Source organism: Sciurus carolinensis, chromosome 11, assembly GCF_902686445.1.
Source record: "Sciurus carolinensis chromosome 11, mSciCar1.2, whole genome shotgun sequence".
In the NCBI taxonomy this organism is placed as follows: domain Eukaryota; kingdom Metazoa; phylum Chordata; class Mammalia; order Rodentia; family Sciuridae; genus Sciurus; species Sciurus carolinensis.
In genome coordinates, this window is record NC_062223.1 from 111,720,085 (window position 1) to 111,747,407 (window position 27,323).

The 27,323-nt window shown below is 40.9% G+C and overlaps 1 protein-coding gene and 1 long non-coding RNA gene across 5 annotated transcripts in view; one reads left to right on the plus strand and one right to left on the minus strand.

The window, feature by feature from the left end:
- Dixdc1 (DIX domain containing 1) overlaps positions 1-27,323 on the plus strand; it is an 83,100-nt gene that overhangs the window by 41,552 nt on the left and 14,225 nt on the right. For 3 of the 4 annotated variants that reach the window (XM_047516108.1, XM_047516107.1, XM_047516109.1), the window contains 15 exons: positions 707-832; positions 3,332-3,563; positions 4,125-4,232; positions 9,586-9,698; positions 11,388-11,536; positions 14,281-14,370; positions 15,547-15,600; positions 16,800-16,850; positions 19,070-19,174; positions 19,581-19,634; positions 20,091-20,183; positions 20,264-20,335; positions 20,996-21,085; positions 21,371-21,532; positions 22,027-22,093. In XM_047516108.1, coding sequence (XP_047372064.1) covers positions 707-832; positions 3,332-3,563; positions 4,125-4,232; positions 9,586-9,698; positions 11,388-11,536; positions 14,281-14,370; positions 15,547-15,600; positions 16,800-16,850; positions 19,070-19,174; positions 19,581-19,634; positions 20,091-20,183; positions 20,264-20,335; positions 20,996-21,085; positions 21,371-21,532; positions 22,027-22,093 — 1,566 coding nt within the window. Of the gene's footprint in view, positions 1-706; positions 833-3,331; positions 3,564-4,124; positions 4,233-6,496; positions 7,011-9,585; positions 9,699-11,387; positions 11,537-14,280; positions 14,371-15,546; positions 15,601-16,799; positions 16,851-19,069; positions 19,175-19,580; positions 19,635-20,090; positions 20,184-20,263; positions 20,336-20,995; positions 21,086-21,370; positions 21,533-22,026; positions 22,094-27,323 lie in introns of those variants that run through there. The other variant, XM_047516110.1, reaches the window with a different exon arrangement.
- Positions 1,285-15,429, minus strand: LOC124958253 (uncharacterized). The gene is made up of 3 exons (XR_007103855.1): positions 15,348-15,429; positions 7,941-8,176; positions 1,285-3,667 (listed from the first exon to the last, which is right to left on the minus strand). It is a non-coding gene; the product is annotated as an uncharacterized LOC124958253 (long non-coding RNA).

The window sequence follows — 27,323 nt, forward strand, 5'->3', positions numbered from 1 at the left end:
TACTGTGGTACACAAAGCCCTACACCACCTGGCTTTGCTACCTCTCTGACCTCTCCCAGGTCTTGACTCCTTGCTCACTCCACTCCAACCACACTGGTCTTGCTCCTGTGCCTCAGATATACTGAGCTCATTCCCACCTTGGGGTTTGTATCTGTGGTGCCTTAGTTTGGAATGCTTCCTCCTCAGATCTTAGCATCTTAATATTTTTAAGTCTTACCATCATTTATTCTGTCTCTGCATGAATATATTATCAGAGAAGCCATGATCATGCTTCTGTGTTTTTCCTCATAGCACTTACCGTTCATTACCTAAAATTATATTAAGCATTTACTTGTTATCTGCCTTCCCTACAGATGTAAACTCCATGCGAAAAGGGATTTCTTTTATCTTGTTCACTGCTCTCTGTAATGCCATGAACAGTGCTTGGCACACAGCAGGTGCTTACTGAATATTTTCTGAATGAATAAATGTATATATACTAATTTCATAGGCCCCGTGGGTTTAGATTTAAAAATTTGAAGGTCCTCCAAAAGGCTTTCATTTTCTTCTTCCCTATCCAAACTACAAAAACCAGAACTTAACTCACTCATATTTTTTGGGTAATTTTATTGTTCACATCAAATATTCCCTTCCTTTGTGTCTGGCTGCTGTGTAACTTTAATAATATTTCTCCCCTGTAACATCATATATTTTTCTCTTTTAACAGCAGGAGAAAAGCTGAGTGGGGTACAGTTGAGTCCCAGTAGCCAACAAGAGATGAAGAATAATGTGGAGAAAGTGCTACAGTTTGTGGCCTCCAAAAAGATTCGTATGCACCAGACTTCAGCTAAAGGTCAGTGTCCCTTCATGCTTTTGGTGGATGGATACACTCAGCTTTATTGGTGCTTGCCAGTCTTAGAAGCACCACCCTTGGTTGTGTAGCCACAGGGTCTTTTTTATTTATTTATTTATTTATTGTAAACAAATGGGATACATGTTGTTTCTCTGTACATGGAGTCAAGGCATACCATTTGTGTAATCATATATTTACATAGGGTAATGTTGTTTGATTCATTTTGTTATTTTTTTCCTTCCCCCCACCCCTCCCACCCCTCTTTTCCCTCTACACAGTTCTTCCTTCCTCCATTCTTGCCCCCCTCCTTAACCCTAACCCTAAACCTAACCCTAACCCTAACGCTAACCCCTCCCACCCCCCATTATATGTCATCATCCGCTTATCAGCGAGATCATTCGTCCTTTGGTTTTTTGAGATTGGCTCATCTCACTTAGCATGATATTCTCCAATTTCATCCATTTGCCTGCAAATGCCATAATTTACAGGTTCTTTTTTATTTTTATTTTTCCTGGTGCTGGGGATAAGAATCTTATACATGCCAGGCAAGTGCTCTTCCACTGAGCCACATTCTCAGCTAGCCAGAGGTTGTAGAAGGGCCTCATATCATTTTTCCATAAAGAAAGGTATCCTCTTGGGATGGAGTGATTATCAGAATCTGAGTGCTATGGAAACATGGGTGGAGATAGAAGTTCTCTGTTCTTTTTAGGTGGATACAGATCTGTTTGGGTGTATGTGGGAAAATTAATGGTAAGAAAATAAATAACAAAATTATGCTATTAATTTTAGAATGTCTCATTTAAGTTTTCAAAAATGAAAATAATGTTTTTCAAGTTCCTTGGAATTTATGACCAAGCATTATTTCACATCATCATAATATATGCTTTTTCTACATACTTTTCTAGAAGGAAAATATTTTATAGCATTTTTTATATCAGTACATTCTAGGTAAGACGAAAGGGGCTCTGTGGCCTCTGTATATGCCCTCTTCTGTAGTGACATGACCCAGGTGGGTTTGGCCAGGCTGCAAAGAAGGAGCAATGTAGGCATCCTTAGAAAACAGAGGCTCCCTAACCCTCTGCTGTTTCTTTAGAATTGACTGGATCTGGTTCTGTTGTAGCTTTAGTTTCTGGGTCTTATTGCCTGTGGGTTTTGTGAGAATGGGGTCAGAAGGGAGCCCTCCTTTCATGTTGGATTATTGATATTCTTTGTGTAGGGGTCATTCAGGTGGGCAAATGCTGAACCATTGAGAGCAATCAGAGGAAGTATCAAATAATCCTTTCCTAAGCTTTGTGTATTTAAAAGGCTAAGAGGCTAAATAAATAGAATTTTACCCTTTCCCTTTAGTTAATTTTCACCAGTTCTATCACATCATTTTTTGCCTCTTTTTTTCTAGGGCAGAATTTAGAAAGCCATATCTTTGATCCTGGTCCCCATGTGGAGTGGGCTTGGGGATCTGGCCCAGTAAAGTCGCTATTTTAAGGGAACCCTGCCATTCAGGGCATCATTGTATTTTACACGGAGAAGCACAACAGTTTCTTAATTAGTCCTGCTGCATTGATTTTTGTCCCTCTCCCTTTCTGCTTTCCACACTGCAGCCAGAAGGATCTAAGAATGCTTATGCCTATGCTACTCCTCTGCCTTGAAGGCTCTTAGAATAAAATCCAAAGTCTTTCCTATGGCTTACCCTGTATGGCCAACCTCTATTCCTCCACCACTGCCTCATCTTTCCCTTCTCCTTCTGGATCCCAGTACTCTGGCCATGCTGAACTTCTCTCAGTTCCTTCACCACAATGCTGAGCCACAGAAATATAACATGAATTACACTGGTAACTTAAAAGTTTCTAATAGTCATATTATAAAAAAGAAGTAGGTGAGATTATTATATTTTGTCTAACTCAATATATCCAAAATACTACCATGTCACCCTGAAATCAATACAAAAATTACTGAGATATTTTGCATTCTATTTTTGTACTAAGTCTAATGAGATATTTGTCATTCTTTTTGTTTGTATGTGTTAAGTAAGTACTATACGTAGAGCACATTTCAATTCAGAGTAGTGACATTTCAAGTGCTCAGTAGCAACGTGTGCCTCGTGGCTCCTATGTCAGGTAGTATAGCTCTTTCACTTGCAGGCCCTTTAAACCTACTCTTCCTTCTTCCCAGATTACTCTTTTCCCTTTTCTCCTCTTATCTCACCAACCACTATTCATCAATCAAGTCTCAACTGAGGACTCACTTCCTTTAAGAATATATCCCTGCATCTCTAAGATGCCTCTACTCTGAGCTCCCAAAGACCCCTGTACTTCTCTTATCCAAACATGTTTTTGTACTTCATGGTTATTGCCTTTAAACCTTCTGTCTCCCTTTTTGAACATGGCTTTGTGTAGACCAAGACCTCGACTGCTTTTCTTGCCTGTGTCACTGACACTTTTTAATGCAAGTCTTCAGCCTCTGCTTCCCTCTCAGGACCTTTTGGTCTGTTTGGTCCTTCAGATATTGTGGAAGGAAACCTGAAGTCCATCATGAGGCTGGTCCTTGCCTTGGCAGCTCATTTCAAACCCGGCTCTAGCAGGATGGTGAGCCAAGGACAGGACTCCAGAGTCCCTGTACAGAGTCACCAACCACATTGTGCCACTGCTGTGGCCCAGGGAGCAGCTGCTGCTTTGGCTGATGTGTGCCATGACATGTCACGATCTGGACGGGATGTCTTCAGATACAGACAGAGGTAAGAGTAGAAGTCTGGGAATGGGAACTGATCCCTCTCTCTGGTATTTCTTCTCTTAGACAGTACAGTGTAGGAGATGGAAGTATCATCCAAACAGCTCCACACTGCAGAAAAGAACAAGGAGTGGAGGTTGGGGAAGGCACCCCAAGAGAGAAGTTCTTTTCTTTTGAGATGTTTATTTGCAGTTAGTAGAATGTAAGGGAACCACATGTATATGGTTTTTCCTCTGGTTCACTGGGAAATATGTAGGAGCAATACTTTAGTCCATCTTGGGGAGACTCTACTCTGGTATATATCCAGAAGGCTAAGCTGTCCTCATGGCAAAAAGTCCTTTGGGGATTATGCATCTGCTGAGGGAGAGGACAACCCTGAAATGTTGCAGAGATTAGTGAAATTCCTTTATGGGGGGAGTGTTGCTGCCTTCCCTACCAGAGGCAGGGTTTTGCCTTATTCATCTTCTTGCTCTGGAACTCACAGAGTGTTAGAGTATCAGTACTTGTAGAGTTGACCTGAATTGCAGGACTGATACCCTCCTCCTTTTGATTTTGCTCTCCGGCTTAGGAACAGCAGCATGGATGAGGAGATTGAGAATCCATACTGGAGCGTGCGGGCACTGGTGCAGCAGTATGAAGGGCAGCAAAGGTCCCCCTCTGAGTCCAGCTACTCCAGGTATTTGTGGCCTCAGATTCTTTATACTACAGTCTTAGCTGAAAGCCAAATTCTTGGGTATTCTCAGGGTGGTGAGAAGCTTCAGGTGGTAAAACAGCAAACAACTAAGGCACCTAACCTCTTTTTCTATCCTCAGTTTATGTTTGGCTTTAAAACAAGAGAGCCCTCAGCATTGCATGTGGTTTTGTATTGACAGGAGGTGAATGATGCTGGTTAATTTTCCACACAGGGAAACTCAGTACCAATGCTTAGCCATGACCACATGGGGGCATGCCTGGGACCTGTCAGAGCCCAGTCTTGTGGTGCTGACATTTATGTACCAGCTGCCAATGTTTTTGACAGTCAGTTTCATTGCACTGTCTTGGAGCCTGAGTATAACTCTTAAGTTATGGCTGGAGAAAGCTGTATAAAGCTCATAGCAAGAAAGAAAATTCAGCCGAGTCGTCTACAGCCTCAGAGTATTTCCAATATTCAATTATAGGGCTGGGAATGGTGGCAGATCAATACGTATATGGGCTAAGAATGTTTGTGATTCTAGCAGAGAGGCTGTTTCGGGCTCCCTTAGAGCCAAGTGCAGAGACCAGAACAGGACACTGCTCTGACCAATGCCTAGTGTAGTGAAAGAAAAAGAGGACTTCCCTGACTCATGGAAATCATGCTCCTGCAAACACATCCTCATATTGTTTTAGCTTATTTACTAATTTCATTTTGTTGCTGAATCATATTTAAGCTGTAGTGACTTTTCTCCTACCCTAACCCAGTGAAGTCTATTCTATTTAAGCCTAATTATTTCTTGTATATATTTGTTTCTTTCTCTTATGTCTTTCTCTCATAAAATTCCATCCTATTTTGACAGACCATTTCCTAATTTATTGAGGTCATATAGAACTCTTTCCAGCACTTTAATATACTGGTAACCCTGATCAACTTTATATTTTTTACATTTAAGAGGTGTGCTTTTTTATTTATAAAATTCATGTCCATCAACCATGATACAATTTCATACATTCATAATGTGCAGCTGTCACCTCTATCCGGTTGGAAGACATCTTCATTACCCCCAAAGCAAACCCATAACCGCTGAGCAATAGGTGTGCTTTTAATGACAGTCTGAACCACTGCTTTTTTGCTTGCTGCTTGGACTATCACCTGGTACAGAATCAAAAGATGTTTCCTTGTATAATGAGATCTGTTGCTTCCTGCAGTCTATAGGCCTTTTACTCTCCTGAGCCTGATAGTGCCTGCTTGAGTTAGAGAGAGATGAGGAAATGAATCTCCTCCTGAAAGCACCTGCTTCCTTGCTCTAAGCAGGAGGGGCTGGAGCTCTGAGACTGTACGAATGAGAGACACTCTGGAAAAGAGGCTGCTCAGGACATTGTTCTAACAGAAGGGTTGGAGGAGAATAGTTTGTATTTATTCCTCTTTGTTTTCTTCACCTTCCTGATTTTGCCATTTTCTTCTACTGCCAGTCCCTCACTGCCAGTCCCTCACTCAGCTCTCTGAGAGTTCACACACTGCCTTTCCTTCAGGAAGTGACCAGGGAAGCAATGGGCTTCTCACAGCTACCAGGGACCCAGCAGGCCCTGGCACATTCTGTCCCCGCCCCAGGGGCTACCCTGGAGGGGCTAGGAGACAGGCCATGAGACCAAGGGATGTGGGTCTTCCGGAACGGAAGTGACTCAGAAGATAGGAAAGGTAGCCCCTCAGGTCTTATCCCCTTTCCTTGCTGCTCCAAGGGAAACCCCAGGCGAAGCCCTGCCCGCCTGTTGCTCCATAAACCTCGACCCAGCCTCTCACTGTATGCAAGCAAAATGATCCTTAGTCTGGAGGGGGGTTGTGGGGAGAGGGAGAGAAAGAAAACATAAAACGCGGATGGGAAGGTGGGAGGAAACGGGCGTTCAACGGGTTTCCTGGGGAGAGCCTGAGTCTCCACCCCGCTAGCCTCCCCCTCTTGCGGGAAGCCGGGCTGGGCTCCCTGCGGGTCAGACCTGCGGGTTAGACCCGGTCCACTAAGGGAGGGGTCGTAGTGGAGTGGCAGCGATTTCTGATCTGCGCTTCTTAGGACCAGGACCACTCGAGCCCTCCTGGTGATTCTCCCGACCCGTCGCCCTTCCCCCGCCTATCCTGGGGCTCCAAACCGTCCCCCTCTGCTCGGACCCCGCCCCTGCCCGGGCCCGCACCCCTACCTCTGCCCGTAGCGGCTTGGGTCGGAGCCCAGCGCTGCCTCGCCGCATGTGACAGCCTGGGAAGGTTCGGGAGGGAGGCGAGTGAGGAGGGAGGGATCAGGGAGGCGGTGCGGAGCGGAGTCGCCCGCACGCTCGCGGCTAGGGACTCGACGCTCAGTCCGAGCCGCTGGGAGCCTCTCTCCCTGCCGGAGATGGGTTGAGATGCCTCCGCCCCGGGGGATGCCCAGAGCCGCGCGGCCGCGGAGACCAAGATGCAGCTGCCAGGGACCGGCCGCCGACGAGGGGAGGCGGCTTCCTCCGAGGCCGGGCTGCGGCAGAGTCTGAACTGCTGGGACAGCGCGCTTCACACCCGGGAGCATCCCTGTTTCTGGGGCCGAGACGCCTGCCTCTGCCCTTTCTACTTTCTCCGGCGATCGGGACCAGCCTCTCCGTGGGTTGGCTCGTCCGCGGAGTCGTTCTTCGGGCCCCAGAGCGGGGAGACATGCCCGAATTTGGGAGCGCTGTGACTCTCAGCCTTCCACTTCACGCAGAGGAGCAGGCTTACTGAAGACCGAGCCAGGAGGGGGACCATGGGAGGGACCCAAGTCAAATGGTGAGCTGAAGCCACTAGGGCTCTGCAGGTGGGGGCCTGGGTGGGAGCAAGGCCAGAACTGGAGGATGCTGTTGGCCACAGACGAGGATTAGTGGTGGCGCTATATTGGGCAGGACAGGCTGCTGGCCTGGGATTATAACTATAAAATACGGTGGTTCCAGGCATCTGGAGCCAGCTATAGGGGAAGGTCTGGCCCTATACTCTCAGTCTCTTCTAAAGGAGGCTCTTTGGGAGGAGACAGGACTCTTCCTTATCACCCATCATCCATTAAAATTATTGATTTGAGTCCAATTTGAAATCATCTTTGTTGGGAGGGGGGATTCTTGTTTAATAAATTAACATTGGGGAGATATTAGACCTGTGGGAATTAAAAAATATTAGTCTGACCTGATTTGTGATCATTGTTCTCTGACTTCAGAGAGGATTATGATGGCAAGTAGGGGATTTTTTTGTTTGTTTGTTTATAAAATAGGTCTTTTAAACTAGTCAGGGAGGAGCCTAAGTCTTAGAATTAATTAGCATTAAAATACTTTTCTTTGACCTGAGGTAGGGGATTTAATGCACTTCTTTTATCCATGAAATACTTAGGGAGGCAGGACCCCGCCTGCTGTGGTCTGTGCCTCAGGATTTTTCTCTCTCAGGTCCTTCCTCTTTTGACTTGGCCATCTAGTTTCCTGGTCTTACCTCTGTGGCCTCACCCAGGCAGCATCAATTCAAGAAAAAGAAATGTTGTTTTCCTTTGGCTGGTCTGCCACGCCCCCAGTGGGGTTGGGTATCCAGGCATCCGCCCCCTTCTGCCCTTATATGGGGAACAACTCAATTTAGGAGGAGGAGAGGAACTGAGCATGCGTCTGCGCTTTTAGGAAAGCAGTTTTCCAGCATCCTAAGTTCACACTACATTCTCCCCCTCCCCCTTTGTCTGGCACCTACCTCCTGTGGTCCAGCCAAATGCAGGCGGTGAACATGTCAGCCATAGCACCTTGTCAGCTGAGTAAGTGAGGCTTCTTTATTCCTCAAAGAGGAGCAACTGTTGTAGGATTCTTTCTGCACCTGGATTCCCATTTCTATTAAGAGGTAGATGCTGAGGCCTGAGCAGTCATAAATCTTCTTATAAATGACATAGCAGCCTTAGTTGAGAACTTTTCCAGTAGTTAATTCACGTTGGCCTGAAAGTCAGATTGCATAGGTGGTGAAAGATGAACAGGAGTTCTAGAAAGCACTCATCATTTCTCATCACTCCTTACCCCTTTTGCCTGTTTGTGTTGTAGATCTATATATATGATTAAGCAACTTTCTTTAATTTCACATAGCACGAAACTATAAATTTTTTCCTGTAGTTCTAAGAAGCAAGAAAATACTCATTGAGGTCTTGTCCACCAAAGCTCTTCAACTGTAGACACTGAGGAGAAAAGACACTAGTCTTTAGGCTGCTTTACATGATGTTTTGAAGTCTCTGGCTGCTTCAGTGTGGTTGGCTCTTGTTTTTTGTGGGTTTCTAGGAAGATGATATGTTAACTCCTGATCGTTGTTGTGAAGATTAGCCTGGGAGACTTCAGGGGCACATTAAGTGGGTCAGTGAATCCTCGACACTTTCACTGTTGTCTGGGTGATGAATTTGGAAGGAATTCCTAAGAGGGGGCTGGGCCTGCAAACCCCACAGTCCCTGAGATTGTTACAGTGCTGATATTCTCAAGGTGCAGTGCAGGGAGAAATGACTCTTCAGACTCCTTTATTCATCTCAGGCAGAAGCATCAGCCCCACATTTCCATTTGGTCTTATTATTTGTTTTGGTTCCAGAGATTTAAAATCCCTATTCTCTGAAAATCTGAACATTTTCTCCAAGGCTAGTAGTTATATCAGAACTAAAGAATTGTTGAGAGGTTTCTTATGACAACTTGAAAATACTGCAGGCAGAATATATAAATAAGTTTTTGATGGAAGTAAATCAAGTGAACCCTTATTCCATTACCTTTTGTGGATCTTTCTTCTTTTGACATATTACCCTTATTTTCTGGCTCAATTATTGATAAATCACTGCTCCTCTGCTCAGCCTGTATATACTGTATACATTCCAGAAATTTCTATCCCAACCTATCCCCAACCGTCTTTTTTGGGATCATCCTAGAGCTAATCTGTGAGCTCTCTGCTGGTATTGCTTGTGTGAGAGATCAGTGTATTGGAAATAGAATTTTTTCCTAGCTCGAAAAGCTACTAAGACACATGCTGGCATTAGTCTCAGAATACAGGCTTGGGGATGGTGATGGTGGAGGTAGTGGGAGGTAAAAAACAAAAAAACAAAATAAATCTTAGAGTTATTTAAGTGCTAGATTACCTATTCTGATAATTTTCTTCTCAGTCAATGATGCTTAAAGGCAGCCTTATTGTGGAAAAGACTTTCAAGGACTGGATTATATTCATTCCTTCAACAACATCAACAAATAGTTCTTACTATGGGTTAGGTGCTGTGTTAGGCACCATGGTTAAGATGATTAAGACTTGTCTCTGGGATAAATTATGAAAATTGACTTCTGAACAACTGTAGTAATTGCTTCTTTTCCTTTTTCTTCAATCACAGCCTGACTTCACCCAGTCCAATTCACAGTGCAAAGAGTGAATCCATTATAACCCAGTCGGAGGAGAAGGCAGATTTTGTGATTATTCCTTCTGAAGGAATAGAGAACAGAACAGGTACTGTCTGCCTGCTTGGATTGGCTCGAGGAAAGTCCCTGAGCTTGAAGAGTTTGGAGGTCCTGATTATCTACCTCTAAGCTCCCTGGCCTTGTCCCTCTCTATGGTCTGTACATGTGGGGTCAGCTGTGGAGGGCTGTAATACCCAAGAGCCAATTAATGTAGTTATCCTTTTAGTCCTTTCTGATGTTCTAGCCATTAAAAATCTTGCAGCAGCATAGGTAGGCCCTTCCTTATCTGACTGCCTATTAATTAGGAAAGGACTTTAGGGACTGTCAGAAGCCTTACTTAGGTAAATAACTTTTATTATTCCTATTTTTTACAAATAATTTTGGTTCTTCCTTAACTTAAATTAGGGCAAGGAATATAGAGTATGAACAAAGATGTCTGAGAACACACATCTCTGAGAGCAAGTCTACATCAGGTTTGACACAGGGCTATAGAGAAGGCCACAAAGACTTCCCTTTGTTTAGATTTCTCCATAGTCAGTCTCATTTCTCTTCCTTTTTTCTTACCTAAACATAAAGAAAAGCAAAGAAGAAGCACAGCAAAATTACATTGAATTTCATTTACTCATAAGTATTGTAATGAAACTGAAGCCTTTGGAAGAAAAACTGTAATTAAGTTTTTCCATACTCTTACCCCTCAGCCCTGGGATTAGGGCCAAAAAGTCAGTCATGCTACCGAGTCAGAAACTCTTGGAACCTCACAGAGGGAAGAGGAAAATATTTATTGTGTACCTGCCCCAAGCCAGGTACCACTAGTCCCTGCGCATAAACTGTTTTTGTTTTGATTTTTTTTTTAATGGTGCTGGGGTTTGAATCCAGGGCCTTATGCATGCTAAGCAAGTACTCTACCTCTGAGCTACATCCCCCACCTATAGGTTACTTCTTTTAATCTTTACCACAATCCAGAGGCATTATTATACTCCTTTTATGAATAAAGAAATTTTCTCAAAGAGTTTTTACCCTTTTGTATTCAATAAGGCATTTTTAAGTTACTGTGCATACAATTAAGATAAAATAGACAAGGAAACCAGAGCAAAGAAGCCTTAAGGGTAGGAAAATAAAACCAGGGAGTGATATTAAACAATTGTAGAAGTATGCTTTTATTAGTTTGTTTCCTGTGTGACTCACACAGTGTTATATGTGAAAGGGGTTCAGTTATGATGCAGAGGAATCAAAGAAATATTGAATCATGGTCTCCCTACTAAAACTTTAGGGTAACCAACAAATTTTGTTTTCATTACATCTGACAGTTCCTTTCTTTGTATCTGGCAAAATCAGGCTCTGGGAATGCCAGTTCTAGAGAATTAAGAGTCTGATGGTGGCAGTCCTACTGCTTCTTAAGAGTTTAAGAGGGCTGGGGATATAGCTCAGTTGGTAGAGTGCTTGCCTTGTAAGCACAAGGCCCTGGGTTCAATCCCCAGCACTGCAAAAAAAAAAAAAAAAAAAAAAAAAAAAAAAATCATTTTCCCAAACAGAGTGAGTGCTGCTTCGCTGAGCCTGTAACCTCAGTTAACAGCCAGTTCCTTATGCCTCACAACCCCACCTGGTGGAGAGTTCAGTTTGTCTCTGAGGACAGGTTCAGAAGGCAGGTGACCTGAACCTGTAAACTACTCTGTGAACGCTTTCTGCCGGAAATCAGTTTCCTTCAACATGAACTATACACCTTCCTTTCATTTTGTAGAGGAGATAGACTCTCCATTATCCCGAGACTGGCGGCCAGGGAGCCCTGGAACCTATCTGGAGACCTCATGGGAAGAACAGCTGTTGGAACAACAAGAACACTTAGAAAAAGAAATGGAGGAAGCAAAGAAAATGATATCAGGACTACAGGTAGCTTTCTCTTGTAGTTTGTTCTGAGTGCACCAATTGATTATTATTTTTAAGTCTCTAGTATAAATTGAAAAAAACCCTGATTTTAGTTTTGTATGAGGTCACAGTTGAATGAGGGAATTTACATAGAGTAGTATACAAAAAGCAAAAATTGCTAATATGTGAGTGCTTTCAGTGGACTTTGTGAATTGTTTGTAGCACAGATGTTAGGATTTCTGCAAGCTTGGGGGCTATTTCCAGGCCCTACCAAGCACGTATTCTTACTGCTTCACAGGTAGGCCTCTTTAGGTGGCTATAGACCTGCAATTGCAGCTTTCAGCCAAGAATGGCACTGTGAATAGGCAGGAATTTTCTCCCAGGAATTCTTTAACAGAAAAGGTGGAAGAGACAGTAATGCTGCCAGGTTTCTACTTTCCTCTAGCTAAGGGATTTAGCTCACACCTAATGCATTTGCAGGCAGATGCCAAGGCATAATGATCAGGTAGAAGAGGTTTTCCTTGAGCAACAAAGCCCTTCAGTTTTTCCTGTACCTGCAATGTGAGCTCAGCAAATCTCCCTCAGAGACTGGCTGATCCACTTGACATAGTTCCCACCCTGAATGACCCCCTCAATCCTCTGTCTTTGTGTGACCATCTCTGTTTGGGGGAGCCCTTGTCGTGTGCTGATGACCCTGAAATTGCCTAGGACTATTCCTTTCTGTTCGTGCTGGGAACTGCACTGCTTCTGAATTGTGAAATATTTATGGACACATAAACAAAGCCCACATTATGTGTGTGGCTCTGGCAGCCGGCAGGCGATGGAGGGTGTGCTCCTAGCCAGTCAGCAACAGGGTGGGGACACAAAGGGTTCCTAAGGAAAAAAGGAGATTGGTGCTGTGGTAAAGCAATTTGCATAATGTATCCCCAGGAACTGAGAAGGGTTGGGGGAAAGTTTGGAGGAATGTTTACTGCCTAAACATTCCCAAAGAAAGTTGTTGGTTTTTCCCTTATTTGCTCCATATTTTAAAAACATATGACTTGTGAGGCCTTTTTAATCCCTTTTTTGCCACTCCATTAAGGAATATCTTAGTGAAAAAAATTTTTTTTCCCTGTGCTTGACTAAGAAGTATTCCATAGAGAACTTTGGGATTATACTTAGGTTTTTTCCCCAGGATAATTTGCATTATATGAACATATCTATCCATCAGTTAAGCTCTTGGTTTGGTTTGTATTTCTTAGCCTGGGAGAAATTTGATGGCAGATGAAACAGAGAGAAGATAATTGACAGGCAGAAAGTCAGCATCTTAATATTCCCTGCAAATGGGTGTTCTAATTCATAGGCACATGATCACAATGAGAATTCAGTTCCATTGTAGAATACAAAAGGGCTCACAGCATCCACTGAACCTCTTAACTCTTTCAGGGATAAACAAATTGCATGCTAAGCCACATTGAGGATTTCTGACTTATTAGTATGCCTTAGTTAGAACCTGTTGAACAATTTGCAATTAGTCACTATTTCTGTACTGCTGTTCTCCCTTAGCTCCCTTATAGCCCTGGGACTTCTTGTCATGTCTGTGCTTCTCTCCATAACACCATGAAATTACCAAATTAATTTGATTTACTAATATTTTATTAGTACTATTTAGTAGATCAATCATTGACTGGACTTGAAAATGTTCTTTATCAACACTTACGATGAATTTGTGTTACATCAGTTGAACCAGGATTTAACCTCTGTAACTCTTCTCTTTTGAATTGAGACAGAATTGTGTTATAAAATAGGAACACATTTTCAATCTTTCACTAGTCTTCATAGGTCTCATAATACCTTCCTAAAGGGACAGATCCAAGTTTTGGGAGTGCTAAAGTATACAATTCGAGGGAGGGGTTCAACTTTAAGAATAAGGTTAGGAAATATAAATACAATATTAGATATAGGGTCTTGGGAGAAAGTACACATAGGGGCCCTAGAGCTGGAGCTTCCTTAGCTTCAGGGTAAATCTACCACCCCCACTCTACCCATTAATTTTTTTTTTTTTTTTTTCCTACTGCTGGGGATTGAACCCAGTGTTCTACCACTGAGCTATATTCCCCAACCCTTTTTATTTTGTAAAATTTTAAACAGGGTCTTGCTAAGTTTCTGAGGCTGGACTTGAACTTGTAATTCTTCTACCTCAGCCTCTGAAATCGCTGGCATTCCTGGCAACCCCCTAATATTCTAATAAAACAGAGCCTGGAATTAAAATAAATGAGGACATCTTTGTAAAGAAGTCTTCCTTCTTATTCTATCCAGGTTGCCTTAGAGAATAAAAATGAAGAATTGTTAAAGCAAAAATCAAACAATCTCAAGTCACTGTTCTCAGTTTATTTCGCATAAGTCCTTATGATACACTTTTCTAATCCAGGATAATTCTGCACTGCTTTTAGACCTTTCTAGCTTGAGCAATTTGAGCAGCTCTGGTTTGTAAGGTGCCCTGTTACTTCTGAAGGGAAGATTTGTTTTTAGATTTTCTTGTGGGGCTAAGGAGCCTAGGAGCAGAGGGTTCATTTGTGTACAGAGAGATGAAAGAGGCCTAGAGCATAAGTTTGACAAGAGGAGCTGGTCTCAAAGAATGGAATTGAAAGTATCTAGAGAGCAAAAATTACCAAGGAGATTTCTAGAGGAAGCCAGATTGTGGTTTCAGTTTGGGGTGAGATTACCAAGTCCATCTATGGACTAAGCCATCTGATTGGAAGTTTCTTTCTGCCTTTGTGGTTATTCAGGCCTTATTGCTCAATGGATCCTTACCTGAAGACGAACAGGAGAGGCCTTTGGCCCTCTGTGAACCAGGTGCCAATCCTGAGGAACAACTGGTGAGCTTCATCTTTTGTATTTGTACACTAATCTGGTATATGTATTTTACTTATTCTTAGCATTTGACCCTGCTAACCACACCTTCTTGAAATCTGTTCTCTCCTGACTCTGACTCTTGCTGGGTTTTGTCCTACATTTTTGACTACTCTTTCCTGGTTTCTTCATCCATTCAATCAACATTTGTTGCTGACTCTGCTGGGCACTGTTTCAAGGTGCTGAAGATATATGGTAGTGACAAAACAGGCCTAAGACCCTACCCTCAGAGAGTTCAGGTTCCCTTTGAAGCTTCTCTTTTACTGCCTGTCTTAACGATAGTGCCCCTCAGTGTTTCCACTCTGGGTCCTCATTTTATGTAGTCCCCTGGGCAGTATTGTCTACCTCCATGTCTTTACTTACTTCCCATCTGTTTCTCATTTTTGTATTTGCAGCTTAAAACTCTCTATGGAGTTCTAGATTTGTATATGCAATATGCAACTGTCTGCTGTTTGTTATCATTTATATGTAATATAAGCATCTCAATTTTAGTGACTCCTAAATTCAATAGTTTTTCTGTCTTTCACCCAAATGCCAAAACTGCTTATCCTTTTGGATGTCTGTACATCTCTTTTCGTCTACTCAAATATCCCAAACAGAAAGTTGGATGTCATCCTTGAATCCTTTCTGATCCTTCCCTCTACGTTTGGTTGTCTCCATTCTCATAGCCACTAGTTTATTCAGGCATTCATCCACATTCTAATGTCCTGCTGACTGGTTTTCCTGATTCCTCTTCTGTCCTCTAATTCATTTTCTATAAAATAACAAGAATAATTTTCCTAGAGGCCACTTTGTTATCTCTTTGCATAAGACTCTATCAATTCTCTATTTCCCTCACTGGCCCTTCATGATCTAGCCCCTATTTTCTCCTGCACCTTCATTTCTTGCCATATTTCTTTTTTCCCTGTATCTTATCGCCTGCTCCCAGTACACACATACTTACTCTAAGCATTATCCATATGGTACTACTTGCTGCACTTTGGGCCTGTGTTTCCATCAGAAGGCAGGAGCTGCTTCCTCTTCTTTGTATCCTCAGTGCAGAGCTGATATCTAGGAGGTGCTTGATAAATATTTGTTGAACAAAGTGGCTTCTGAATTTCATAGCATAGTTGCATAATCATCTCTTTTTGTCTTACATTCAGATTATAATCCAAAGTCGTTTGGATCAGAGTATGGTGGAGAATCAGGACCTAAAGGTATGTCAGGACATGGACATTTTACCCTTTGAAAAAAATTATGAGACTGTTAGACACAAACTTCAAGACAATTTTGTATGGAGGGAAAGGGATGCAGAATCAGGATGTTAGCTGTATCTCTACCTGTATTATGTCTTTAATTGAAAGGCAAAGATACATCCAAAACATGTGAAACAAAACATGTGAAACAAGGTAACACCTTTTAAATCTTGGTGGTGGGTAATAGATATATGTGTTATTATTGGTTGTACCTTTCTATATGTTTGAAATATTTCATAGTTTTTCTTTTCTATTTAAAAGAAAGAATGGATCTAATATCGATATTGTCTTTTAATAAGTACTTTGCAGAATTCTTTTAGGTCAGTGGTTTTTAATTTTTTTTTTTGAGTTATAAGTATATGACTAAAGACATTAATCCTTTCCCCAGAAATATACCTGTGTGCATGCACACACACTCACAGATGTGAATTTTTAATAGGGTAATTTTTGATCCCAGCTGTGGAGTCCAGGTTAAGGATACCATTTTAGAGCCTGGTGTGATGGCACACTCCTATAATCCCAGTGACTCTGGAGACTGAGGCAGGAAAGCCACAAGTTTGAGGGCAGCCTGGGCAACTTCATGAGATCTTATCTCAAAATAAAAAGGACTGGGGTGTGGGTCAGTGACTCTAAGTTTGAGTGTGGCTTCTGTGTTCAATCCCCAGTAGTATCACTTACAAAAATATGATATAGATATGTTAATAAAATGTTTAATATGATGCATTAGGAAAAGAAGAAAATGGAGTCTAGAAGCTCTCCAATCCTTAGCTGACCCTTAAGAACTGAGATGATTATTTAATGACATGGGGATAAGCATATTTAGGTATGATTATATATTTCAGTGAGAGGAATTTAGATTATTCTGATTTTATTTTTGTGTTGGTAAAGAGAGCCTGTGGAGATTGATGGGGTGTTTTTTTCTTGGCAAGACCGTTTTTGGGCAGTTGACCGAGATGCCACAGAGAAGAATGGAATAGGTCCTGTTCTTGTTTCTGTGGATCAGCCTTTACTGCTTACTAGACTACATCTGTCTGCCTCAGTAGAGGGTTAATCATTCATAGAATGGTCAACTGGATTTTGTCTTCTTGCTGACAGAATGAGGTAATGGTTCTGAAGCAACCCAGATGCCACCATCTGATGTAACTATATTTGGTTTGCAGAAAGAGCTGCTGAAATGTAAACAAGAAGCCAGAAACTTACAGGGTATAAAGGTAAAAAGGAAGATATTTAATTCTTTCAATAAAGTCTCTGGAAGGTAAAGTAGTCTATTGGTGAGTGGTGAGAGTTGGGTGCTAGGAGAATCGTTGTAATTTGCTAGGGGTCTTTATCAGGCTTTGTGCTATTGTGGGTGAGAAGTGAGACATGTTGAGGAATATATCTTTGTTGTGCTGAGGTTTATGTCTGGTAGTTATGATTCATGATGTTACCACTTCCCTCTGTGCCACCTCAATTGTTTCCACGTGTAAGGTACTCCTTTTTAAAATGAAAGAATGTCCTTTTTTTTTTTTTTTTTCCCCAAAGAAAAACTGTTACTTACTTAGCTTTGGAATAGTTAATAACATTCAAATGGTTTAAAGGTATGAAAGGACAGATCATGAAAAGTCTGCCTGCTCTTTCTGTCTCCCCAGTCATCTAGTTCTCTTTCCTGGAGGTAACTTATCAATTATCAGCAAATGTGTATGTATATTATAAAATATACATATGTGTATTTTACCCAAATAGTAGTATACTGTAAATACAGCTTGTTACTTTGCTCTTTGCACTTAGCAAGGGATCTTGTAGATCATTCTGTTTCAGTGAAAACCTTCCTAGGTCGTTTTTATACTTGCATAGTATTCTATTGTATGCATATATGCTAATGTATTTAATTATATTTCTATTGATGGTATTTTATTTTCCAATCTTTTGCAAATACCAACAGTGATCTAGCTAATAACCATGAATATATGTTATTTATCTAATTGGGATTTATCTGCTGAATAAATACCCATAAGTATAAGAGGATATTCTTAAGCCTCTGCTGTTCCCCTCTTCCTTGCATACCCATTCATGAACTAGCCTGGACTGTAACTCAGCCATATCTTCCAAAGTATATTTTGTAACCATTTCAAAACACAAATATGCTTCATGGTCAAATAAGTTTGGAAAACGCCATGGTATCGAGAAGATTCACAGTGGATAATAGCATGATAAAGAATCTGAGAAGGTCTGTCATAAAGAGGTTGGCTTAAACAAATTTAGAATTATTAACCCAAAAAGTACCTTTTCTTGTAACTCATTAACATACCCTGGAGCACACTTTGCAAATGTTCTTCTAAAGTACCAATGCCAGGGACATCTTTGCCATGTACTGTCATGGAAATCAGCATAATTAAGTCAGCATAATGGGCTACTACATTGTTCAGGGCCTGCACCTTTCTTTGCACAGAAAAGTCAGAGTAAATAATACTGAATGCAACCCCAACCCAGTAGTTTCATTTGAAATTACTAGGGTTGGAGGAATGTGTTACAGCTGACCCTTGTACCTCCAGCTTACCTTTTCCTAGGCATGGTAGGAACTAAGAGGCTTCACGCCGAGGGGAAGACTGCCTAAAGCTGTAAGATCCTAGAATTGGAATGAGGAAATATCAGTCCAAGAACACTTCAACAGTGGAAATATAATCCCAATCCTGGTCCAGAATAGGTTTTGGAAGCCAGTGGAAGCAGGACAGCAGCAAGACTGTGGAAACAAGAGAGGGAGTGATTTCCGGAATTATTTGTGAGAAGAGTGGCGGGCAAGGGTAGGACCATCCCTCTAGGAAATGGGACTACTGTGCAGAGAGGCAGAGGGAAAAAGAGCTAAACTTGATGCAGTATTTATATGCCCAAGACATAGATGAGAAAGCTAGGGTGGGAGAAGGGAGAGTTCATTGTCCAAGGTCAATGTCACAAAAGTAGTAAGTGGTAGTGTTGTAATTTGAATTTAGGTTTATTTGGTCCCATTCTGTGGACACCAGGCAATCAGGAATACAGTTTAGGGTAGGAATGAGTGGTAGGTGGAAGAAAAATCAGGTTCGGTCAGGTTGGTAAGACAATGGATAAGGTTTTCCTTTAGATGCTAGTGTCTTCAGAAAGGACAGATGTCAGCTTCTTATTGCAAGACAGATCTTTATACTCCTTTTGTCTCCCAATTTAGCAGAACTAATGCTGGTCAAGGATTTAGTAACTTTTGATAATAATTGACTAATTGATTAACTGAGACTATAATAATTAGTATGCTTTGGGGCTGGGGTTGTGGCTTAGTGGTGGAGCGCTTGCCTACCATGTGTGAGGCACTGGGTTCGATTCTCAGCACCACACATAAATAAATGAATAAAATAAAGGTCTAACATCATTTAAAAAGTAAAAAATAAAAAAACTTAAAAAAATAATAAGTATACTTTTCCCCCAGGATGCCTTGCAACAGAGATTGACTCAGCAGGACACAGCTGTTCTTCAGCTCAAACAAGAACTGCTGAGGGCAAATATGGACAAAGATGAACTGCAGAACCAGAATGTGAGTCAAATGAATGAGCTCTGACTTCAGTGAGACCCCTCAGCTGAACAGGATTCCATTTGAATTCCTTGTAGATTGCCATCCAGATGTCTCTTTATCTTGCTTCTGGGATGCTTACCCTCAGAGTCTGCAGTTATCTTTATTCCCCATCAGAAGATTCATTGCTGTTCCTAGGTGAAAGCCCATACCACACTGGGCAGGAAGGTCCTTAACTTCTTCAAGTTTGAGGACAGTGAGGCAAAATTGTGGTTCTGTTGTCTGATTGTCTTACATAAAGACATGGAGAGAAACTGTGTGTTTTTATCATAGCTATGCCCTCTCTGTGCTGTATGCTATAACTGCCAGTATTAATGTTGGTTCCAGGAATGTTGGTGCACATGCCAGTAAATTCTTTATATCATTGCAGGTGGATCTGCAGAGGAAGTTGGATGAGAGGAACCGGCTCTTGGGAGAATATAAAGTAAGGATAAATATTGGGAAAAAAAGAGAATGAATATTGGTTTGAAAATGACTTCCACCTGACCTTTTATGAATAGCCCATTGTTGCTGTTGCTCAAGGAACACTTAAGTATTCTGTTCTCATCCTTGTTTTCTGGAAGGAAATCTTTTTCTTTGTTGCTTGATTCACCAGCCCTGAAGAATAGATAGCATTGCTAGGAGGAACAGAACCTAGAGTCTGAAAACTTCAGTTCCAGGTTTATCTTTGTCTCTAACTAGCCTCAGTGGCCCATAGTGGGCCTCTTACAAATGGTAGTTCCTGTCCTCTTCTTCCAAGAATCCTTTGCACTTTGTAAGGCTGTTGTGGTGTGTCAAGTCTTCCTGGTATAGCTTGGGGAAAGGCCTGCCCACTGAGGCTTTGTGTAATTGCATTACAGAGGGTTTCAACACCCATCTGAAAACACTGTCTCTATTGCAGAAAGAGCTGGGGCAGAAGGATCGCCTCCTTCAACAGCACCAGGCTAAGCTGGAAGATGCACTCCGGAAACTCTCGGATGCCAGTTACCAGCAGGTCGGAACACACTCAGCCACTGAATTTCCTGTGCCTTTGACCTGAAGAAACCCTTTTCTCATTTCATCCATGTTTTGCAGGTGGATCTAGAACGTGAACTAGAACACAAAGATGTCCTTTTGGCTCACTGTATGAAAAGAGAGGCGGATGAGGTAACCTTGAACTTTGTGTTTTCTCTCCCACATTTCCTGGCAAAGAGGGAGATTTTGTTTGTCACCAAGAGCTGAACCAATGCCACAGGACAGTTTTCTGAGAGGCTATATGGGGAGGGGGTTAAGAGTGCAGCTTCCAGGATAAAAAAAGCCTGGTTCCAAATTCCAACCTTGTGTCTACTCTGTATAACCTTAAGATGAGCCCTAAGTGCAAGACTTATCTAGAAAATGGAAATAATACTGACATATCCACATAAATAACTAATATGGTCCTGTTAGAGGAACCTGGCTCAGAGTCAGGTTCAAAAAATATTAAACTGTTCTTATTTTGTTATAAAGCAAAGAGAGGAGGTGCTGGAATAGCATTCTGAGACCCTCCAGTGACTGTGACAGAGGCTAACTTGGTGGCCTCCAGGCCAAGGTTTCCTTTCATTCATTCTGCATTCCCTATGCCTTGTAAGCATTACTCAATGTAGCATTGATTTAGCAGGGAACAAAAGGGAAAATGCATCAGCGCTTGCAAAGCTTACATTTTTACAGAGGTATTAAACAAATAATTATGTACTCTATTGGGAAGTGATAAATGTAAAGAAGAAAATTAAGACAGGGTGTCTTGTTCAGAACTCCTTTAACAGACATAATTTCTTCTGGCTGCTTTAGGTGACCAACTACAACAGTCACAATTCTCAAAGCAATGGTTTTCTCCTTCCAACGGCAGGAAAAGGAGCTGCTTCCATCACCCACAGAGGGGTAGGTTCCTTGGATTAGAACACAGACCTGCCACTTCTGGCTAAAACCAGAACAGTGTCCCAGCCATCCCCAGTGAACTAGGCTTCTAGTTCCCTAATGTGAGGCATTAGCTACGTAAAATTAAGAATTAGTGAGCGAACAGTAGGTCTGTCTCTGAGGAGAAAACTTTCTTCCACAAAAATAAAGGATACACCTTTCTCCTTTATCTTCTTACGTCCAGTGGTTGGGATGTGGCTAATAATATGGTACTGTACCATGGCAACAGCATCTAATTGTTGTCCACAGACCAGTGACCTGCAGCTTGTTCGAGATGCTCTCCGCAGCCTGCGCAACAGCTTCAGTGGCCATGATCCTCAGCACCACACCATTGACAGCCTGGAGCAGGGCATCTCCAGTCTTATGGAGCGCCTGCACATCATGGAGACACAGAAGAAACAAGAAAGAAAGGTAATTCTCTTGTTGCAATGTTTCACTTAAGCAAGCTCCATGAGCAAGCTTGGTTTTATGAATTTTAAATTAGATGAAGGCAGCACTAAAAGACCTAAGACCCTGCTGAAGATTCCAGTTGGTTTGCTCTTTGGTTTTCTTCTCAGTGGAACTGTATTCATCATGGTATGACAATCCAGGGAAGGAATTCGTGGTAACTCTTAGTCTTAGCAGCTGTGTAGTTGTCTAATTTGGCTCTTGACCGCATGATCTCTCTTTACTGCTTATTCTTCTCCCTTTTCCCCCCATAATGAAGTTAGCCTTGGATGAAAAAAATATATGGAAAATGCATTGGAAACTGGAAAGCTTTTCATTAAGATAAATGTGTTAATTTTTGTATTTTCTGGAAGAGGTAGTAGAAGAATATATGTTTTAGGCTCCTTTTCGTAATTTAAGTTTCTTGGTTAAGTTCTTCCATTGATTATAATTCCTGTGATTTTTGTGTGGCTTCCCAGGTTTGGAGCAAGTCACCCAGAATGCAAGCAGGTAGTGAATACCGGGATTCCTGGCCCCCTAATTCAAGTAAGTACTCATCATAGCTCTGTAAGAATTCCTAGCATTTTAGACCAGGAATTTGGTATTTTTCATACCAGTATTTGGGGGATAGATTTTTCTTGTAGTACTTCACTTTTATGTTTTTTTCCTTAGCAGTGGTAGAACTGAGTTAGTTCTAGAACTACGAGGGCACATATCATCATTACCACCACCATCAACCCAGTAATCATGTAGTCACATGCAGGATAGTACTGGCTCAGGGGCTAGGATATCTGGAAAATATGCAAGTTCAACACGTTTATGCTGAGCTAAAGCAAAATAAAAAAACAACAAAGATACACATGTACACATACAAATCACCCTGTAGCCACAAAGAACACACACATACAAATGAAAGAAAAATATTCACTTTCTCCTAAAGGCAAGAAATTTAATTTCTTGGGGAATTTTCCTTAAAAGTTTTGAGTAATTAGGTCATTAAACTTTTAAGTCCTGAAAAATATTTGCACCATCTAGTGGCTGTGGCTAGGAAGTCATTTTAACCCTCTTTTTGCCTGATCATTATGTTTTTTTCCCGGTTAGGTTCACCTTGTTGGAAATCTATCTTTTCTGTCCATTTTTATTTTAGTGTACATCTTACCTTTTTGTTTAATATTATTCACATTGTCTTATTTTTGCAAAAACCAAATTCAAAAGTAATGACTTATAAAATCAAATATTAAAAATATGACTGGAACCAGTTTTCTGTTATGTATGTAATTTAAAAAATCACATTAACTACTCAGAAGGTTGAGGAAGGAGGAAGTTTGGGACCAGCTGGGGCAACTTAGTGAGACCCCATCTTAAAATAAAATTTAAAAAGGACTGGGGATGTAGCTCAGTGGTAGAGCACTTATGTAGCAGATGCAAGACCCTAGGTTCAATCCCTAATACTAAAAAACAAAACAAAGAACACTTTGAAAGGCAGATTCTAAAGAAAAACTCTTAAAATATGTGCACAAATATGAAATTAAAATGTTTTTGTAGAGTAAATAAAAATAACATTCTCCAGCCTCTGATCCTAGATATCCTTTTCTCTTGGGTGAGGTATCTGTGTTGGTAATGAAACAATTTATTTTAGTTCCAAAATGAGTTTCAGTATCTTTTCCTAGCAATGTTTTGTAATAGTCATTTATTGAAAATTTTAATTTTTTAGTTATCCTTTTCAGTATTTTCTCTAGGTGAGTGTAAGCTGCCAAATAGTTCTAAATATTTGGAAATTCTTTTTCAAAAGTCCAATAAATCCCTCCCTCCCTAGAAAAATTCTTTCTTTCATATATAGTTCTTACTAAAAACACAACAAACAAATTTACAGTGGTTTGTTCACTAGGGTGTTAAAACTTCCAGTGATACTCATGTTCACAAATAAGTTGAAATGTCTCTCATCTCATCAAACCAAAAACTTGTGTGACTCTGCCGTCCCTTTAGCTACTGATTTATTTCCCTTATTCTCTTACATAAAGCTTCTTAAAATGATAGTGTCACTTTCTTTTCTTCCTCACTTCCATTCACTGCTAGTCCACTAGATTGGTTTTCTCAGTTATTCCACTTAATTTTCTTATTTTTTAAAATATATCTTTAGGGGCTGGGGAGATAGCTCAGCTGGTAGAGTGCTTGCCTCGCAAGCACAAGGCCCTGAGTTCAATCCCCAGTACCACAAAAAAAAAAAAAAAAAAAAAAAAAAAAAAAAATATATATATATATATATATATATATATCTTTAGTCATAGATGGACACAATACCTTTATTTGATTTATTTATTTAATTTATGTGGTGCTGAGGATTGAACCCAGTGCCTTACACATGCTAGGCAAGTGCTCTACCATGCACTACAACCCCAACCCTCAACTACTTTTATGTGGTGATTATTTTTAAATTTTATCTTTAATTTCCAGCCCTTTTCTGAGCTTCAAGGATATATTTTTGAATGTCAGTTAGTTCTCTCTGTGAGGGTCCAAAGAACTTAAACTTAGGTCCAAAACTGAACATAAAGCACTAGAGTAGGAAAAATACAGAATATGAGATCAGACAAGCTGGGCACAGTGATGTATGCCTATAATCCCAGTGACTTGGGAGGCTGAGGCAGGAGGATTGCACGTTAAATACCAACCTCAGCAACTCAGTGAGGTCCTAGGTGACTTAGCAAGACCTTGTCTTTTTTTTTTTGTGGTACTGGGGATCGAACTCAGGGCCTTGTGATTGCGAGACAAGCACTCTACCAGCTGAGCTATCTCCCCAGCCCTAGACCTTGTCTTGAAATAAAAAATAAAAAGAATTGGGGATGTGGCTCACTGGTTAAGCATCCCTGGGTTCAATGCCCAGTATCAAAAAAGTTAAAATAAAATCAGACAGCTCTGAGGTATATCTTGTTGGCTTTGCTACTTAGATTAGCAGAGTGTGTGAACATGGACAAGAACATTAATAACTCTGAATCACAACTTTCTTACCTATGAAATGCAGATAATCTTGAAAGATTTGAGGATTAAAGGAAATATGTGGAAATGATCTCTTTTTCAACACAACCAAATTTACTAAAAAATGATCTTCTTTCTGAACACCCTTCCTTTCTTGTCATTTACTCTTGAGAGAAAACAACAATTATTACATATTTTAAAAGTAATACAAGTGGGCAGTGGCACAGGCCCAGTGACTCAGGAGGCTGAGGGCAGGAGGATCACAGTCATTTGAGGCCAGCCTCAGCAGCTTAGCAAGAACTTTAGCAACTTTGATCCTTTCTCAAGACAAAAATTAAAAAAGAACTAGGGATGTAGCTCAGCGGGGTTCCATCCCTAGTGCTTAAAAAAAAAAAAAAAAGTAATACAGTAGATTAGTGGAATAGAATCGAGAGTTCAGATAAAAACCCATTTTCTCTGGTCAGTTGACCAGGAAAATGGCACTGGAATAACCAGATATCCATATGAACTAAGACCTCTACCACTCACCATATACAAATTAACTCAGAATGGATCAGTGATCTAAGTATATGAGCTAAAACTGTAAAACTTTTAGGAAGAAAATATAGGGGAAGTGTTCATGTCCTTGGATTTGGCAGTGGGTTTTTTAGATATGACCTCAAAAGTATATTTAATAAAAGAAAAAGATAGAAAAATTGGACTTCACAAAAATTAAAAGCTTTTGTTCCTAAGAAACCTACAGAAGTGAGGCACTGGGTTCGATTCTCAGCACCACATAAAAAATGAAAAAATAAAATAAAGGTATTGTATCCATTTAAAAAAAAAACCTACAGAATATGAGAAAATATTTGCAAATCATATAGTTAATACATAAAGATTTCTTAAAGCTTAACAACAAAAAGGCAAACAATATGATAAAAATGGTCAAAGGACTTCAAAGGACATTTCTCCAAAGAAGATTAAACAAATGGTGAATAAATCCATGATAAGATGTTCAAAACCTTACGAGGGAACTGCAAACCAAAAACCACAGTGAGGGTTGGGGGTGTAGTATGGTGGTAGGTGGTAGAGTATATGCTTAGAATGCACAAGGCCATAGACTTAATCCCCAGCACCAAAAATCAAAATGAAAAACCACAATGATATACCAGTTCACACCTATTTGATGCTTCCAAACAATGGAAAATAGCAAGTATTGGCAACGATGTGGAGAAATTGGATCCTTATAAGTTGCTATGGGAATATAAAATGGTTCAGGTACTGTGAAAGAGTTTGGTGGGTCCTCAAAAAGTTAAATGTAGAAGTATCATAGGATCAAGCAATTCTGCTTCTAGGTATATATCTTAAAGAATTGAACACAGGTGTTTGGAAGACTTGTATGTACATGTTTACACATCATTATGAACAATAGCCAAAAAGTAGAAACAACCCGAATGTCCATCAGTTGATGAGTGGATAAACAGATTTTGGTATATGCAAACAGTGAATATGAGGAAGTAAGTTCTAATACATGCCACAACAGAGATGACATAGATGAACATTGAAAACATTATGCTACATGAAAGATACCAGACATAAAATGGCACAGATTGTATGAGTCTGTAAATATGAAATGTCCAGAATGGGCAATGAATAGATGCCAGAAACAATAGAGGGAGGGAGAAATGGGTACAGGTTTCCTTTTGGGATGATGACAATATTCTGGAACTAGATAGTAGGGATTGTTTGCACAACACTGTGCATGTATTTAATGCTACTGAATTGTATACTTTAAAAGGGTTAAAATGATACATTTTACCTTATGTGACTTTTACCTCATTTTTAACAAAGTGATTTGAAAGACCAGGCACAGTGGCACATGCCTATAATCCCAGTGATTTAGGAGGCTGAGGCAGGAGGATCACAAGTTCAAAGCCAACCTCAGCAACTTAGGCCCTAAGCAAGTCCCCCATGAAACAATTTTAAAAAGCAATATGGTTCTGGTTTCTGCCTATAATGTAGAAAGGTGGAAAGACTCTTTTTTTACCCCTCTGAGGGGGGAAAGACTCTTTATTTCTACTCTAACAGCAAGAAAAAGTTGGATAATCTAAAATATTGTAATTTCATTGAACTCATCAGAAAGATGAGGTCACAGGGAAATCAACCAGATTGAATTAGGAGCAGGTGCTTCCAAAGAGAAGTAGGATGCAATTCCTGGCTCATTTGTGCCAGGGCACGGGAAGAAGATGGGGCCATTATATAAACAGAAGGATTCAGTTAAGATTTTTAATGATTTGCAAAAGACTGAGCAAAGAACCTTGGGGACCACAGACCTTTGCTGGGTTCTTATGAAAAAGATTGGTTACAGGGATAAAATCTAAAGAAAACCTCCCCCAAGGGCTGGGGAAGTAGCTCAGTGGTAGAGCGCTTATTTGTATGAGGCCTTGGGTTCAATTCCAAGCACCACAAAACCAACCAAATAATAACAACAACAACAACAACAACAAACACACACACACACACACACACACACACACCCCAAACTTCCCCCAGTGGTGCAAACCCAGAGGAAGGGAGCATCTGCCACTGAAGGAGAAGAACAGAAGCCCCACCTGGACCATGCTTCTTTGTGGATCAAAAGCCTTCAACCACTAGGAGAGGGCAGCAAAATCCTTTTGTTCCCTCCCTTCTTGATCCAGGCAAAAGTGAGGACCCATTACTGTTAGGGAGAAGGGAAATGGAAAAAGAAAAAACAAAAACAAAAGAACCCTCTGCCCTGACAGAGGAGAAGGAAACCATTTTGAGCTCAGATCATTAGAGGTTG